General features: G+C 34.1%; 1 protein-coding gene across 1 annotated transcript in view; it reads left to right on the forward strand.

Moving 5' to 3' along the window:
- The window catches only part of LOC111370182 (subtilisin-like protease SBT5.6), an 8669-nt gene extending 1096 nt beyond the window's left edge, over window positions 1–7573 (forward strand). Inside the window, exons 2-15 of the mRNA XM_022991876.1 lie at window positions 2241–2347; window positions 2445–2637; window positions 2730–2906; window positions 3080–3191; window positions 3512–4073; window positions 4163–4260; window positions 4347–4704; window positions 4799–5012; window positions 5095–5134; window positions 5417–5978; window positions 6068–6165; window positions 6252–6609; window positions 6704–6917; window positions 7000–7573. Of these exons, the coding sequence (XP_022847644.1) occupies window positions 2241–2347; window positions 2445–2637; window positions 2730–2906; window positions 3080–3191; window positions 3512–4073; window positions 4163–4260; window positions 4347–4704; window positions 4799–5012; window positions 5095–5134; window positions 5417–5978; window positions 6068–6165; window positions 6252–6609; window positions 6704–6917; window positions 7000–7532 (3626 nt within the window). The 3' untranslated portion in view covers window positions 7533–7573. The remainder of the gene's footprint in view (window positions 1–2240; window positions 2348–2444; window positions 2638–2729; window positions 2907–3079; window positions 3192–3511; window positions 4074–4162; window positions 4261–4346; window positions 4705–4798; window positions 5013–5094; window positions 5135–5416; window positions 5979–6067; window positions 6166–6251; window positions 6610–6703; window positions 6918–6999) is intronic.
- The last annotated feature ends 9568 nt before the right edge of the window (window positions 7574–17141 follow it).

Genomic DNA, 17141 nt, shown 5'->3' on the forward strand with positions numbered 1-17141 from the left:
AGTGTCCTATCAATTCTTGGCATTTAATTGTCATCTAAACCAATATTTTATATCAATTGTGCTACATAGCATTACTTAAAAGTTTTAACTAATAGTACATTATGATTAATTACATCAATAATGGTACATTATTGACATCGATGATAAATTTTAATTCAATAAAGTCTTAGTTGGAGACACATTTGGAAATACCTAAATTTAGAAGGAGTTTTAAAATTTATGAAAATCCATCTATCAATGAAATCTTTATAAATCCACGGATTACTAACGATGCCTAGATTTTAAAGAATTTAATTGAAATTTAATGGATTTAATTAAAAACCATTAAAATTTCAATTCGGGACACTTAGATTTTAAAGGAGTTTTAAAATTCATCTATTAATGAAGTCTTTATGAATTCATGACTTATTAAGGATACCTACATTTTGAAAAAATGAATTTCAATTGATAGATCTCAATTGTGGACGTCTAAATTTAGAAGGCGTTTTATGCCCATTAAAAATCCATCTGTTAATAAATCTTTACAAATATAAGCGTTATTAAAGATGCCCAGATTTTAAAGAATTTTAATTTAACTAAAATTCATTAAAATCCATTGAAATATCAATTGAAGACACCTAAATCTTGAAGGAGTTTTAAAATCAATAAAAAAATCTATGGGTAATTATAATAAAACGTCTCTATCTTTCAATATTATTAGGAAAAAGTTCTTACCTTTCATTTTTTGATATTTTCATCCCTATTTTCACCTTTCAATGTGGAAACGATCCTTGTCTAAATAAAAAATGCCAAATGTCAAATACACCTTCCTATTTAAATAAAACAAAGAAAAAGAAAAGAAAAATTTAAAAATAAATTACAATTATACTTTCAAACTTTTTAAAAAACAACAAATGAGTCTAAATAAATTATTAAAAGGAAAATTAGAAGAAAAGATCCTTACCTTTCCATATTATTGTGCAAAAATCCCTACCTTTCATTTTTTTTTTTTCATTTTTACCCCTTTTTTCACATTACAATGTGAAATCATCATTTTAAAAAAGTTTGGAGGTTCTTTTCTTTTTTAAATAGAAGGGTATATTTGTCATTTTACATTTTTATGAACAAAATGACCTTTTTTTGCAATGAAATGTTCAAATAGCAGGGGAAAATGTCAAAAAGTGAAATGTAATGACTTTTCCACAACAATATTTAAAGGTATGGACATTTTGTGCTAATTAACCAAAATCTATCTATTAATGAAATCTTCATAAAATTCAAGAGTTATTAAGGATACATATATGTTAAAGAATTTAATTGAAAGTAATTAAAATTTCAATTGGGGACAACTAGATTTTAATGGATTTAATTAAAATTATGGTACAGATTGGAAAAGTTAATGGATTTCACTCATTGCTATATCTATCGATTGCCTTGATTTTTCAATTAAAGGCCCGACTTATGGCCTATTTGCATATTTTTCCCAAAATTGATTAACTATTCTTCCAAAATCTTCATCTCTATTTTTAATTTCTCCACATCTTCATTATAGTATAATTTAACTCGAATTAAACACCAGAGGCAATAATGATTAGCATTATTGATATCGACTTGAAATGACAAGTGATATATGATGAAATGATAAGATCAATTAAATGTTTAAATATAAAATAAATTTTATTGATTTTATCATTTAATTATTCTGAATACATTCCTATAAATAATTATTTAATTGAGAAATTAATATAAAAATATTTTTAGAATCGAATCAAATTCGATTATGTAAATAATATCTAGAATTAGACTAGATTCAATCTGGTTGTGATCTTGGTCTGGTGATTCCAAAGGAAATCATGACTAATTTTCATTAAAATTGGAACAAGCCATTCTTTTATAATTTGAGAAAAAAGTTTATTAATTGCCAATCGGCAATCACAATACTCTTGAAAATTAAGATATGCATAACCTGTAAATTCACTAAATCTATGCAATCAAACCAATCTTTGTGATTATGAAGATGCATTCAATGTATAACCAAACAAATCACTATATTTATGCAAAATCAATATGTTGCTAATTATGCCATACCATTTCCAATTGGAATAAATTAGCAAATTATCATTTCTCCATTCTGTCTGGTCAAAGATATTAAACATGTACATTTTAATGTTTTAAAGAAGGTTGTTCATTGCCAAACTGAAAAGAATTTATTTCTTATTCAAGCAGGATTCTGTGTAAGTAGATTTTTATAAATACTGCAGTGTATCAGTTCAACGTTGAGCAAATTTCCATGGCTTTTACTGTGAAGAATTTTCATGTATTTCTTTTGGTTCTTCTTCCTCTCCTGGTTTCTTGTGATGAGAAACAGGTTCTAATTTCCACTTACTAATTGATTCTTAATTATGTCAAAACCTATATAGTTAATGTAGTTTCATATCTTTCACTAAATATACTGTCATTTGCAGGTGTACATAGTGTACCTTGGAGAACATAGTGGAGAGAAAACACATAATGAAATTGAAGAAAACCATTATTCATATCTATTCTCAGTGAAAGAAACTGTAGAAGATGCTAAATCCTCTCTTCTTTACAGTTACAAGTCCAGCATCAATGGCTTCGCGGCATTGCTTACCCCAGATGAAGCCTCCAAACTCTCTGGTGAGTCGAACCATCACAAGCTCGCTCTCTCTCTCTCTCTCTCTCTCTCTCTGTGTTTTTGTCTAATTCAATACTGTAATTTATTTAAACAGAGATCGAGGAAGTTTTGTCTGTTTTACGGAGCCAGTCAACGAAGTACTCTTTGCAGACTACTAGGTCATGGGAATTTTCCGGTCTACAACAAGGAGGTACAGGGTTTCAGTTGAAGAAGGACTTGTTACTGGAATCAAGCTATGGCCGAAATGTTATTGTTGGCATGCTAGATAGTGGTAATCTTCTTCTGCCATTGAACTATATATATAAATTTCTTTTTCTTTCTTAACAGCATTGGATGGCTTTAACATGAATAAAATAAGAATTTCGTAATATTCGAGTCTAGTATTGCACATCAAATATGCCATGATTGCATGCATGTGATGATACTTTTGTTGTTGTTCATCAGGTATATGGCCAGAATCAAAAAGCTTCAGTGATGAAGGAATGGGACCCTATCCATCATCATGGAAAGGAATTTGCCAATCAGGAGATGAATTCAACTCATCAAACTGTAACATGTGAGTTTTCTTTATACTCCCTTCAATAAATGCTATATATTTCACATTCTATAGCTTCTCCCGATGCCATCACGTGAACGTCTATCCCTTCAATGTCCATTTGACTAATTTTTTTCTTTGTACCAAAGGCTCTACCAATTATTCCGTGATTTTACTAGACCAAATATTTATGGGCATTCTCTATCTTACAGGCCATTGTATAGTTGTAAAGCATAAACCAATATGACAAACCGTAGAATCTTAACGGGACATGAGCACCGAAGATTCAAAAATCAGTTATCTAAGGGCTAAAATCACTTGTTTAAACCGTTTTATGACAGGAAGATAATAGGTGCGCGATACTACATCAAGGGTTACGAGGCACAGTACGGCCCTCTTGACAGAACATTGGATTCTCTGTCCCCTCGTGACAAGGATGGACATGGAACTCATACAGCATCAACAGTTGGAGGCCGAAGGGTTCAAAATGTTTCTGCATTGGGTGGATTTGCCCGTGGCACTGCCTCAGGTGGCGCACCACTTGTCCGATTGGCTATCTACAAAGTCTGCTGGGCAATTCCGGACCAGGGGAAAGAAGAAGGAAATGCGTGTTTTATGGAAGACATTTTGGCTGCCATGGATGATGCAATTGGTGATGGTGTTGATGTATTGAGCATGTCAATTGGGACAAATAGACCCGTTCCCTTCTATGAAGATTCTATTGCCATTGGAGCGCTTCATGCGATCAAGAAAAATATAGTGGTGGCTTGCAGCGCCGGGAACTCAGGCCCTGCACCCGCTACGTTATCTAATACGGCTCCCTGGATTATCACAGTTGGTGCTAGTAGCATCGACCGGAAGTTTTTAGCACCTATTGTGCTAGGAAATGGCATGAAAATTGAGGTAAACCAAGCACTCTACTAAGAAAAAATCATTTGATAATACTGTTGATCATTGATTTAAGTTCCATTTTCTCCTGTGAATATTCTCAGGGACAAACAATAACTCCATATAATCTGGAAAAAAAGATGTACCAACTAGTTTATGCAGCCCAAATAGTCAATGCTGATGTGCCAAAAGATACCTCCGGGTCCTCTTTCCCTCTGTCTGTCTTTCTCTATCTCTTTATCTCTCTGTATTTGTGTGTATTGAATTTTGAACATTGATAATGTGAAGGCAATGTCTACCTGGTTCACTTTCACCAGAGGCAGCAAAGGGGAAGATTGTATTATGTTTACGAGGGAATGGAACAAGATTGAATAAAGGTTTGGAAGTGAAAAGGGCTGGTGGGATTGGTTTCATCTTGGGAAATAGAAGAGAAGATGGAGTTATACCACCAGTTGATGCTCATTTTCTTCCAGCCACTGGTGTCAATTACGAAAATGCTCTCAAAATTCTCAACTACATCAATTCTACAAAAACACCGATGGCCTATATAGTTCCAGCTACGACAGAGTTAGATAGCAAGCCAGCACCATTCATGGCTTCCTTCACCAGTAGAGGCCCGAGCCCAGTTTCACCCAATATTCTCAAGGTAAGAGGAGATACCAATTCATAATTAACTATTGCAACATAGGATCCTGAATGAGTAAAATGCACACAAATAACTTTGATGGCTTACTTGACAGCCAGATATTACGGCTCCAGGGCTATATATATTGGCTGCATGGAGTGAAGCCTCATCTCTAACGAAGCTAGCAAATGATCCTCGCATGGTGAAATATAATATCCTATCAGGAACTTCTATGTCCTGCCCACATATAGGTGCAGCATCTGCACTTCTGAAGGCCATACATCCCACTTGGAGTAGTGCTGCTATAAGATCGGCTCTGATAACCACAGGTACATTTGTTTATCATGTCCAACATTTTTTTTTATACTAGTGACACTTATTTCCAATCGTCTTGAATATTTTTTCGTGCAGCGGAACTGAATGACAATTTAGGCAACCCAATAACTGATGAGTTTGGCAAGCTATAGCTTCTCCCGATGCCATCACGTGAACGTCTATCCCTTCAATGTCCATTTGACTAATTTTTTTCTTTGTACCAAAGGCTCTACCAATTATTCCGTGATTTTACTAGACCAAATATTTATGGGCATTCTCTATCTTACAGGCCATTGTATAGTTGTAAAGCATAAACCAATATGACAAACCGTAGAATCTTAACGGGACATGAGCACCGAAGATTCAAAAATCAGTTATCTAAGGGCTAAAATCACTTGTTTTAACCGTTTTATGACAGGAAGATAATAGGTGCGCGATACTACATCAAGGGTTACGAGGCACAGTACGGCCCTCTTGACAGAACATTGGATTCTCTGTCCCCTCGTGACAAGGATGGACATGGAACTCATACAGCATCAACAGTTGGAGGCCGAAGGGTTCAAAATGTTTCTGCATTGGGTGGATTTGCCCGTGGCACTGCCTCAGGTGGCGCACCACTTGTCCGATTGGCTATCTACAAAGTCTGCTGGGCAATTCCGGACCAGGGGAAAGAAGAAGGAAATACGTGTTTTATGGAAGACATTTTGGCTGCCATGGATGATGCAATTGGTGATGGTGTTGATGTATTGAGCATGTCAATTGGGACAAATAGACCCGTTCCCTTCTATGAAGATTCTATTGCCATTGGAGCGCTTCATGCGATCAAGAAAAATATAGTGGTGGCTTGCAGCGCCGGGAACTCAGGCCCTGCACCCGCTACGTTATCTAATACGGCTCCCTGGATTATCACAGTTGGTGCTAGTAGCATCGACCGGAAGTTTTTAGCACCTATTGTGCTAGGAAATGGCATGAAAATTGAGGTAAACCAAGCACTCTACTAAGAAAAAATCATTTGATAATACTGTTGATCATTGATTTAAGTTCCATTTTCTCCTGTGAATATTCTCAGGGACAAACAATAACTCCATATAATCTGGAAAAAAAGATGTACCAACTAGTTTATGCAGCCCAAATAGTCAATGCTGATGTGCCAAAAGATACCTCCGGGTCCTCTCTCCCTCCGTCTGTCTTTCTCTATCTCTTTATCTCTCTGTATTTGTGTGTATTGAATTTTGAACATTGATAATGTGAAGGCAATGTCTACCTGGTTCACTTTCACCAGAGGCAGCAAAGGGGAAGATTGTATTATGTTTACGAGGGAATGGAACAAGATTGAATAAAGGTTTGGAAGTGAAAAGGGCTGGTGGGATTGGTTTCATCTTGGGAAATAGAAGAGAAGATGGAGTTATACCACCAGTTGATGCTCATTTTCTTCCAGCCACTGGTGTCAATTACGAAAATGCTCTCAAAATTCTCAACTACATCAATTCTACAAAAACACCGATGGCCTATATAGTTCCAGCTACGACAGAGTTAGATAGCAAGCCAGCACCATTCATGGCTTCCTTCACCAGTAGAGGCCCGAGCCCAGTTTCACCCAATATTCTCAAGGTAAGAGGAGATACCAATTCATAATTAACTATTGCAACATAGGATCCTGAATGAGTAAAATGCACACAAATAACTTTGATGGCTTACTTGACAGCCAGATATTACGGCTCCAGGGCTATATATATTGGCTGCATGGAGTGAAGCCTCATCTCTAACGAAGCTAGCAAATGATCCTCGCATGGTGAAATATAATATCCTATCAGGAACTTCTATGTCCTGCCCACATATAGGTGCAGCATCTGCACTTCTGAAGGCCATACATCCCACTTGGAGTAGTGCTGCTATAAGATCGGCTCTGATAACCACAGGTACATTTGTATATCATGTCCAACATTTTTTTTTATACTAGTGGCACTTATTTCCAATCGTCTTGAATATTTTTTCGTGCAGCGGAACTGAATGACAATTTAGGCAACCCAATAACTGATGAGTTTGGCAAGACAGCAGATCCTTTCCAATTTGGATCAGGTCATTTTAGGCCAACAAAAGCAGCGGATCCTGGACTTGTGTATGATGCATCATACACTGACTATCTTCTTTTCCTCTGCAGCATTGGGATTACGAACCTGGATTCTTCCTTCAAGTGTCCTATAAAGCCACCCTCTCCTTCTAATCTCAATTATCCGTCCCTCGCCATTCCCGAACTCAATGGCACTACTACTGTAGAGCGAAAAGTCACAAATGTTGGCGGCAGTAAGAGTGTCTATTTCATCAAAGTTAAACCACCACCGGGATTCTTGGTGACGGTCTCACCTTCAATTTTATTCTTTAATCAAGTTGGCGAGATGAAGACATTCACCATCACAGTAAAAGCAAGCAGCGTAAATAAAGGCATGGAGAAAGACAAGTATGCATTTGGGTGGTATACCTGGTTTGATGGAATCCACAGTGTCCAAAGTCCTATTGCAGTTTCACTCGCATAGATTTTTTTCCTTTTGCTTTTGTGGTTAATTTCATGTTTACGTCAAAGCTGTATTTATCATTAATGAAGCCTGGCATCAATAACAGGCTTCATTACTAGAAAATCTTTATATGTTGGTATAAATGCTATAAAATCAGCTTTAATTGAAAATCCAAAATCGAGTGCGACTCACAACTAGATTGCTATTTATATAAGACGCTGTTATGTGCGCACCAATGCATTTAATAAATCTAAATATTCTATGAACAGAACTATTTTGAATTCAAGAATTGGCGCAGAAGTTGAAGGTCTCAATTGAAAACCTCTTCCATTATTTTTTCCTATTTTGAAAGGTCCAAATGACATACTCACACTCTTTGTTAAATGCTAATTATATAATTAATTAACATAATCCGAAAATTATGAAATAATTATAAATAGGAGAAGGAGAGAAAACTTAAAAAACAAAAATAATAGGCTAGAACGCGTGATAGTTGTCCTCAAGCGGTATTTTCTCCTCTAGATTTTTTTAGAATGTTTAAAGGGATTCCTAATCCTCGGCAAATGGTTTGTATGATTAAACAAGCTTTTTTAAAAGAAAATACTTAAGTACTTGTGATTTCTTCCAAAAAACTTGATGAACACAAACAAGGTTTAACTGTGTATGAGAATATGGAGCAATTGCACTCAAATGTGGTTTTGATTGTTGATTTGTCATTATTAGTAATTGAAAACTCTCACTTATTTGTAGCTTTCAATTCATCATCCAAGAATTGGTGCCAACTTTCCATGAAAAGTTGTGTCTTTTTGTATGCATGGTTATAGGCCATACATTTGCATGGTAAAAACAATCTGTTTGAAAAACTAGCCATGCTTTCGCATGGCATATAGCCCATGCGAACGAACGGATTAATTTAGCCCCTCCATCAATTTCATCCGATTTTGATCTCACATCAGTTTTCTTCTTTCAATGTTAATTATTTATCCAATTCTTCCAACTAATATAATTGTTGAACAATATAAAACAATCCCCCAGTTGTTCAAAATTATATTAATCACAAATTCAAAATATCAACACTTATTCATAAGGTGTAAATATCTTTTGATTTGAATCTAATCATAATGTAACTCCCACAAAGTATCATCAAAATTTCAAGTAGCATAGTAGCTTTAAACCAATTATTCCTATTGGGGAAAATGAATAATTTGTGTATACATATTTATCAATTAACATAATTAATTAAAATAACATAAACATAAGATTCATTAATAACATAAACATAAAATATAAGTAGAGAATTAGAAAGCAAGTTTTAGAGAGTCAAGTCAAGGTGACAGCTATCCTGAAATCGTATTATCTTCCCTTTATGTTAGTGCTTTCGACTGTAGGTATTTACAGTCCTTGAAGTAAACAAAATAGCAGCAGAAAAATAAAGGAACACTGACAATTTTTCATCCTTTGGCCCGGATGTTCACTTACAAAGGGCTAATCACCACGTTGAGCATCCACCTTAAGTGGTTATCGCTTCAATTCACTAGAACCAGCAAAAATATCAAGTGTTTAAGGATTACAGCACAAGAGATCTAAAAGATCTAGCTCTCAAATTCTGAAAAACACACGAATTCTTACCCACGCAGATTACACTAAAGCAACCTCTACCAAATACTCAATCAGTGAGTAGAATCATCACAAGAACACTGTAATCTATACTAGATCTCACTAAGAACACCTAGAACCCCAAAGATTACAAATGAAAATCAAGAGTTTTCAGAGAAGGGACGAACAGAGTACAGGACTCACGAAAACCCTAGAAGTCTCTCGAATTATTCCACAGAAAAGGAGAAGTCAGGGTATATAAAAGGTCACTTGCATCCAACGGTCCAGCCGGCAAAAAGTGGCACAATCTCAGCCATTTATCAAAGGCGTGCTTTTAAGTAACGCGAGATATGCACAAGGGGCCAAAACTGGGTCACATACCATTCTTAAAAAAACCCACTTTATTGGGGCTGCATCATTGGGTTTCGAAAACACTCAAACGTCGAGCATAATTTCAACATTCTCCCCCTTCCTTGACATTTTGGATTTCTTGTGGATTAGAGAATAACTCTTTCTTTAGGTTTCATTTGCTCATATTTCCTTCAAAAAGAAAAAAAAAACTTTAATTAGTAACAATATTTAGGAGATTTAAGCGATCCCTAAATTTATAGTAGCATTATTATCAGAAAAACCAATTTCATTTAACAGATTTTTCACCCAGATTCCTTCCTTTATAGCATTTGTGCTCAGCCTCTGTTGATGACAAGGCAACCAATTTTTGCAGCTATGATTTCCAACTTATGCAAGTAACATTTAGAGTAAAAACATATGCAAATGTTGATTTCCTATTGTCACAATTACCAGCAAAGTCTGAATCAACATAACCTTTGAGTTTTATCCCTGTTTTTCCTTTACTAAACATTAATCCTAAATGTGATGTCCCTTTTAAATACCTTAACAACCATTTCATTGCTTCCCAATGATATTCACCTGAATTATTCATGTATCTACTTAAGACACTAATCGCAAATGCAAGATCGGGTCTGGTACAAACCATGATATACATAATTTATCCAACAGCATTTGTATAGGGTACATTTTCCATTCTATTTCTTTCTATTTCAGTTTTAGGACACTGCTTTGTAGAAAATTTAAAATGGCTGCCTAAGGGTTGAGTGACTTCTTTTGCTTCATTCATAGAAAATTCGCATAATATTTTTGAAATATAAGATTGTTGAGTAAGGTACAGATTGTGATTATCTCTATTTCTCCTAATTTCCATTCCTAAAATCCTCTTGGCAGAACCTAAATCTTTAATTTCAAATTCTTGTTTTACCTTTTGTTTAATGTTGTTTATCTCAGTTGAATTATATCCAACAAGTAACATATCATCAACATATAACAAAAGATAATAAGCATTAGGTCCTCCATTTCCTTTATAGTAAAAACAAGGATCATATTCACTTCTATTAAAATCAAGCCCTTTAATAAAAGTATCAAATCTGATGTACCATTGCCTGGGGGCTTGTTTCAAGCCATAGAGAGATTTCTGCAAAAGGCAAACACAATTTTCTTTGCCTTTCTGTTCAAAACCTTTAAGCTAGGTCATATAAATCTTTTCTTCTGAATTGCCATAGAGAAAAGCAGTTTTCACATCTAGTTGTTCTAATTCAAAATTAAAATGTGAAACAAGGACAAGTAAGATTCTTATAGAGGTATATTTGACTACAGGAGAGAAAATTTCATTGTATTCTATTCCTTCTCTTTGGTTAAAGCCTTTTGCAATTAATCTGACCTTGAACCTAACATTTCCATTCTTTTTGTCACCTTCCTTTATCTTACAGACCCATGTGCAGTCAATAATTCTCTCTCCTTTAGGTTTAGTTACCAAAATCCAGGTCTTATTTTTGGTTAATGAAAGCATTTCATCCTCCATAGCTAAAAGCCAATGCTTTGCATTTTTTCCTTCAATAGCCTCTTCATAAGTTTCAGGCTCATTTTCCAAAAAATGTTGCACACCAAGTGTAGTGATAAAATCAAGTCCACTATATCTTATATGTGGTCTAATTTCTCTTCTTTCTCTATCCCTAACAAGATGGTAATCTTCTAAGATATTTGTTTGTTGTTCAGTTCAGGAATAAGTTCAGTATCCTGTTCCTAAGATCTCAAGATGATTTTCATTTTCAAGGTTTGGGTCCCTAGTAGTTATTTCAAATTGCAAGAAATATCTATTTTTATCAGTTTCAGTGACTGTAATACCTTTTCCTTTAATACAAGGAAAATCCATCTCATTAAAAATGACATTCCTACTAATTATTACTTTATAACCTCCCTGATCTTTTAGCCAAATTATGTAACCTTTAACACCTTCTCCATATCCCAAAAATATACCTTTCATAGATCTGGGTTCTAATTTTCTTTCATTTTGATGTACATATTCTACACATCCAAAAATCCTAAGTTTGGAGTAGTCAACAGGATGATCATTCCAAACATAGTCAGGTGTATTATAATCTAGTGATTTTGTATGACACTTATTTATTAGAAAGGAGGTAGCTTTCATATCTTTCCCCCAGAACAGTTTTGGAAGATCTGAACTTATTAACATACATCTCACTCTTTCTAATAAGGTCATATTCATTCTTTCTGCTAACCCATTCTGTTGAGGTGTATAGGTAACATTTTTATGTCTTAAGATCTCATTTTCCTTACAAAAATTATCAAATTCTTCACTGCAAAATTCAAGGCCATTATCAGTCCTAAGAGCTTTAACACTTTTATTTATTTGATTTTCAACAAGAATTTTCCAAGTGATAAAGTTTTGAAAAGTATCAGATTTATTTTTCAAAAGTATGACCCAATTTTTTCTTTGAAAAATCATCAACTATCAACAGATAGTATTTAAAACCAGAATAAGTGGACATAGTAGCTAGTCCCCATAGATCTGCATGCAAGTAATCAAGAGTGGATTTAGATTTATGGGTTCCAATAAAAAAGGAAGTTTCTTTTGCTTCCCCTATATGTAGTGTTCACAAAAAGACATCCTTTCTATCATATCTTTTCCTAGAACACCTTGTTTCTTAAGAACATGTAGGCTCTTATCACTTATGTGTCCCAACCTTTTATGCCAAATTTCAGATTTATCAGATAGGGATACATTTGCAGCAATGTTTTGATTCTTTAGATGTATAGCCTTTAAAGCATATATACCATTTGATTTTTCTACTTGAATAACTTTTGCAGAATTCTTTTGAAGTGATAGAATTCCTTTGGTTATGATTGTATTAAAACCTTCATAATCAAGAGTTCCTAAAGAGATTAAATTTCTCTTTAATTTTGGAATATATCTAGTTTTATTTAGGATCAGCACATTTCCATTTTTAAGTTTTAAAACAATCTTTCCAATGCCTTTAATTTTGCAAGAAAAATCATTTCCCATTATTACATGTCCCCTATTAATTTGATAAATATCAGTAAAATATTCTTTATAGGGTGACATATGGAAAGTACATCCGAATCAAGAATTCAGTCATCTTTGACTGGGAATTGATAAGTCACATAGACTTGTCCATTTGAGGCTGCAACTTCTTCATAAACTATAGCAGCTTCACCTTCAACTTTATTATTTATTTTCAATTTCTCAATTCTTTTTATACAGTCTTTAATATAATGACCCATTTTATCACAAAAATAACATTTTCTACCTTTGGCCTTACTGTTATTCTTATTAAATTTCAATTTGCCTTTCTGAAAAGTTCCAGTAAAATCTTTTGGTTTTTCAAAATTTTTGTTCACATTTTGATTGAAATTATTTTTCTTAAAGGAAGAATTTCTCTTACATTATTTCCAACTACAATTGAGGAGGTTTTGGATTCATTTTTGAATTCTAATTCCTTATTCCTTAAGGAAGTAGTGATGATATCAACATTTATGGATGTTCTACCATATTCAAGGGATTGTTTCACTTCTTTATATTTGTCAGGCAAAGATGACAGTAAGACCACATATTTTTTATCGTTAGAGAGAGTTTCATCATTATTGGTGATATCTTGTGATAGTTTATTGAATCTATCAAGATTCATTTCAAGATCACTATTAGGGTCAAATTTAAAGTTGAAGAACTGTTTCCACAAGTAACATTTATTGGGAAGAGTTTTGGTTTGATAAAGAGATTCAAGCTTTGTCCAAATTTCAGCTGCAGTTTTTGTTTTTCCTACCTCTCTAATCACACTATCAGATAAATGCAAGAAAATTGTACTCTAAGCAATTTCAACTTGATCAGTCCTCTTATTTTCAGTAATTTCAAGACCCCATGATTCATCTATAGCTTTTACACATCCTTGTTGCATTAAAAGAGCCTTCAACTTTTGACTCCAGAGACTAAAGTCTCCTTTGCCGTTCCAGATTTCAATATCAATCTTAGTGCTTGCCATATTTAAAAAAATTTTAACAGACTTTTTGGCCAATGCAAAGTTGAGATATGCAGCGTGAGAGAAAATCAAATTTTATATGCACAGGTAGATGCACAAAGTGTCAGAGTGCAATTGATTCTCACACAGATGCACTGAATAAACAACACATACAGCAGGTAAATCAAGTGACCAATAAACCACAGAACAATTACTTTCGGCAGACAGATTTCACAACTAATCTTGAAGAAGCCATTAAACCTAGTCCCCTCAGATTCTAGGGTTCTCGTATGAAACCCTAGACAAAGATAGATCCAGGTGGGCTTCAACCAAGAAAAGAAAGAACTATCTGAAGGATCAAAAAATTAGTTTAGGGTTAAAAACTCGTTACCAAAATCATCTCAGACCAATAGTGTAAAATAGTGAATACCAAGACTATTTTACTTTTCCACCAAGGCAGTGATCACAAACTCCTTTAAAATATGGATCTATGAAGATCAAGAGTTCTGACCATCAAGAACACCGCAAAAGGCAAGATCGAAGATTATATGAACAGATCAAAGCGCTCTGATACCACTGTAGGTATTTACAGTCCCAGAAGTAAACAAAATAGCAGCAGAAAAATAAAGGAACATAGAGAATTTTTAGCCCTTAGGCCCGAATATTCACCCACAAAGGGCAAATCACCACGTTGAGCATCCACCTTAAGTGATATTGCTCCAATCCACTAGAACCAGCAAAAATATCAGGTGTTTAAGGATTACAGCACAAGAGATCTAAAAGATCTAGCCCTCAGATTTTGAAAAACACACGAATTATTACCCACACAGATTACACCAAAGTAACTTATACCAAATACTCAATCAGTGAGTAGAATCATCACAAAAACACTATAATCTATACTAGATCTCATCAAGAACACCTAGAACCCCAAAGATTACAAATGAAAGCCAAGAATTTTCAAAGAAGGGACGAACAAAGAATAGAACTCACAAAAACCCTAGAAGTCTCTTGAATTATTCCACAGAAAAGGAGAAGTTAGGGTATATAAAAGGTCACTTGCATCCAACGGTCCAGCCGGCAACAAGTGGCACAATCTCAACCATTTATCAAAGGCGTGCTTTTAAGTAACGCGAGATATGCACAAGGGGCCAAAACCGGGTCACATACCATTCTTAAAAAGGCCCACTTAATTGGGCTTCGAAAACACTCAAATGTCAAGCATAATTTCAACATCGACACTATAAGGCTCGAAGATAAACTCGTATAGCTCATAGCAAATTTTTTATCATCTATGGGTCGACTACAGAGAGATAAAGAACGAGTCTTTAACGAGTTGCCAAGATAATAGAATATAAAACATATATGGATTATTTTCAAGTATTTTACATTTCGATGGTATAACTTGTTTGATGGAATCCACGATGTCCAAAGTCCCATTGCAGTCTCAGTCGCATTGATTATTATTATTATTATTTTTCCTTTTGCTTTTGCGGTTAGTTTCTTGTTTACATCAAAGTTGCATTTATTATTAATGAAGCATGACATCAATAAAAGGCTTCATCACTAGAAAAAATTTACAGCTCAAAATACATGCTATAAAATAAGCTTTAATTGAAAATCCAAAATCAAATGGTCAGTGGATTGCTATTTTTATAATACATTGTTGTGTGCGAACCAATGCATTTAATAATCTAAAACATATTCATATATCCTACGAATAGAATCTATTTGAATTCTAGACTTGACATTCAAATTGAAGGTTTCAATTGGAAATTTCTTCCATTATTTTTTCATATGGCGAAAGGTCCAAATGAATTGCCCATATTCTTTGTTTAAATGCTAATTATCTACTTAATTAACTGAAAGTTTTCCACTTAGCCGATCTAGTTTGATTTTACGTGCAAAACTATTATATTAAAAGCAACAAGTAACTTTTTAATAACTTCTAGATGATTAAGCATACAAGTCCAATTTCCTGTGTTTAAATACCGCAATTTGTAATATGTAAATAATGAATAACACCAATATTTGTTTATGGAGAAACCCAACTGGATCAAAACTCCGAGACCAAGTCAATTACCTCAACTATAGATAATGAATGTTACAATTAGATGTTGTCTAGTCAGCTCCACTAGACTTTCCGATCTACTTTCTATAATTTTCAAGATACTGTTATCTCCTATAGCTTCCTAATCTTTTTCAATTGTCTCTTCTAAGTGGATACCCAAAAATCACATATTCTTGTTTTTATTCCTAAGCTTGTAGTCCAACATTCCTTAATCTTCAACAGCCTTTGAAATTTCAATTGAGAAAGTATCTTCCTTGTTGCACAAAGGAAGTGGGTGTTTTGAATTCTGGAGTCTAGATATTTTTCCAATCGGTGGTTGTAAGATCTCAAGAATGAATGATTTGAATCTTGGGTTGAATGTGCTCTTAGATCACCAAAGAATGTTATGAATATGATTTGAAGTAAAGGCACAATGAACAATCACCCAGAAAAATGTGTAAGACTTAGGTATTTTTAATTAGGGATGTTTGGTTATTATAGGTAGTGTAAAACTTTCCAAAATTGCGGCCTAAGGTTGGCTGAATAATACTGTCGCCCGAGTGACCAGCGAGAAGCAAGCGACAATGTTTCGCTCAAGTGAAGTTCTAGAGACAAGTTAGCGAAGTCCATTCTGTTTTTGTCGCTCGAGCAGTGTATTGGCGAGAGGCGAGCGAAAATGTAGCATTTTTTTCCTTGTTCCAAATTCAATCTCTCTGAGCCTAAGCTACCTTACAATATTGTTCCTAACTTCTTAACTTTTAAACATATTCAATTTAGTTATTTTTGTTCACAGAATCGTCAATTACAACATAAAACCTAACAAACTCCCCATTTGTCATTTTGTGACAAAACTACACAATTGAAGTCAAGGTAGTAAAAGAAAAAAATCTAAACAATCTAAATTACCCAAGCTCTTCTATCTCTTGCATTCCTTATTATACTTCCTTCCTGAAATTAAAAACTCAACTAACCAGTGCAAAAGCACATGATACAGGAAATTAACACAATTGAAGTTCATAATCATAAATAAGCACGTTGGATCGAGACATGACATTAATATCAATCAAAACACCAACCGAAATATTAACATAAAAAAAATCAAAACTCAAACAGTTATGCATTATGTTATGGAATGCAACGCAATGCAAATTCTCCCCCTTACTACAAATTTTCAACATTGTTATGTAGTATCAAAATGTATCTATGTCTCTCCCTAAGGACCACTAGACATAAAATGCAAATGTCAATTCAAATTCAATTTCAAGCTTCTCTCCATTTGTATATACTCTCTCCCTCTTTTTGTCACAAATAACGAAGCGTAAAATTTCAAACTCAAGTTTAGCAACAATATGTAACAACTTAAATATGTAGTTCATAGTATGCACAAGTATAATCAATAATTAGTAAACTTTTCCACATACTCATTTTAAGTTAAAATGGAGTATATTGTATGAGTGACTCATGTGTGTAAAGTGTCACTAATCATTTGTAAGTAGGACTTTAAACCTTAATTTGGTGAGAAGAGACATACAAAACATCATTGTCAATAAGTGTATTCTCCTACTTATGAAAGTCAAACCATTAAGCACATTAGGGCCTTTAAATAAAGCTTATTTTTACATGTATGTTTTTATC

Source organism: Olea europaea, chromosome 21, assembly GCF_002742605.1.
Source record: "Olea europaea var. sylvestris chromosome 21, O_europaea_v1, whole genome shotgun sequence".
Lineage (NCBI taxonomy): Eukaryota > Viridiplantae > Streptophyta > Magnoliopsida > Lamiales > Oleaceae > Olea > Olea europaea.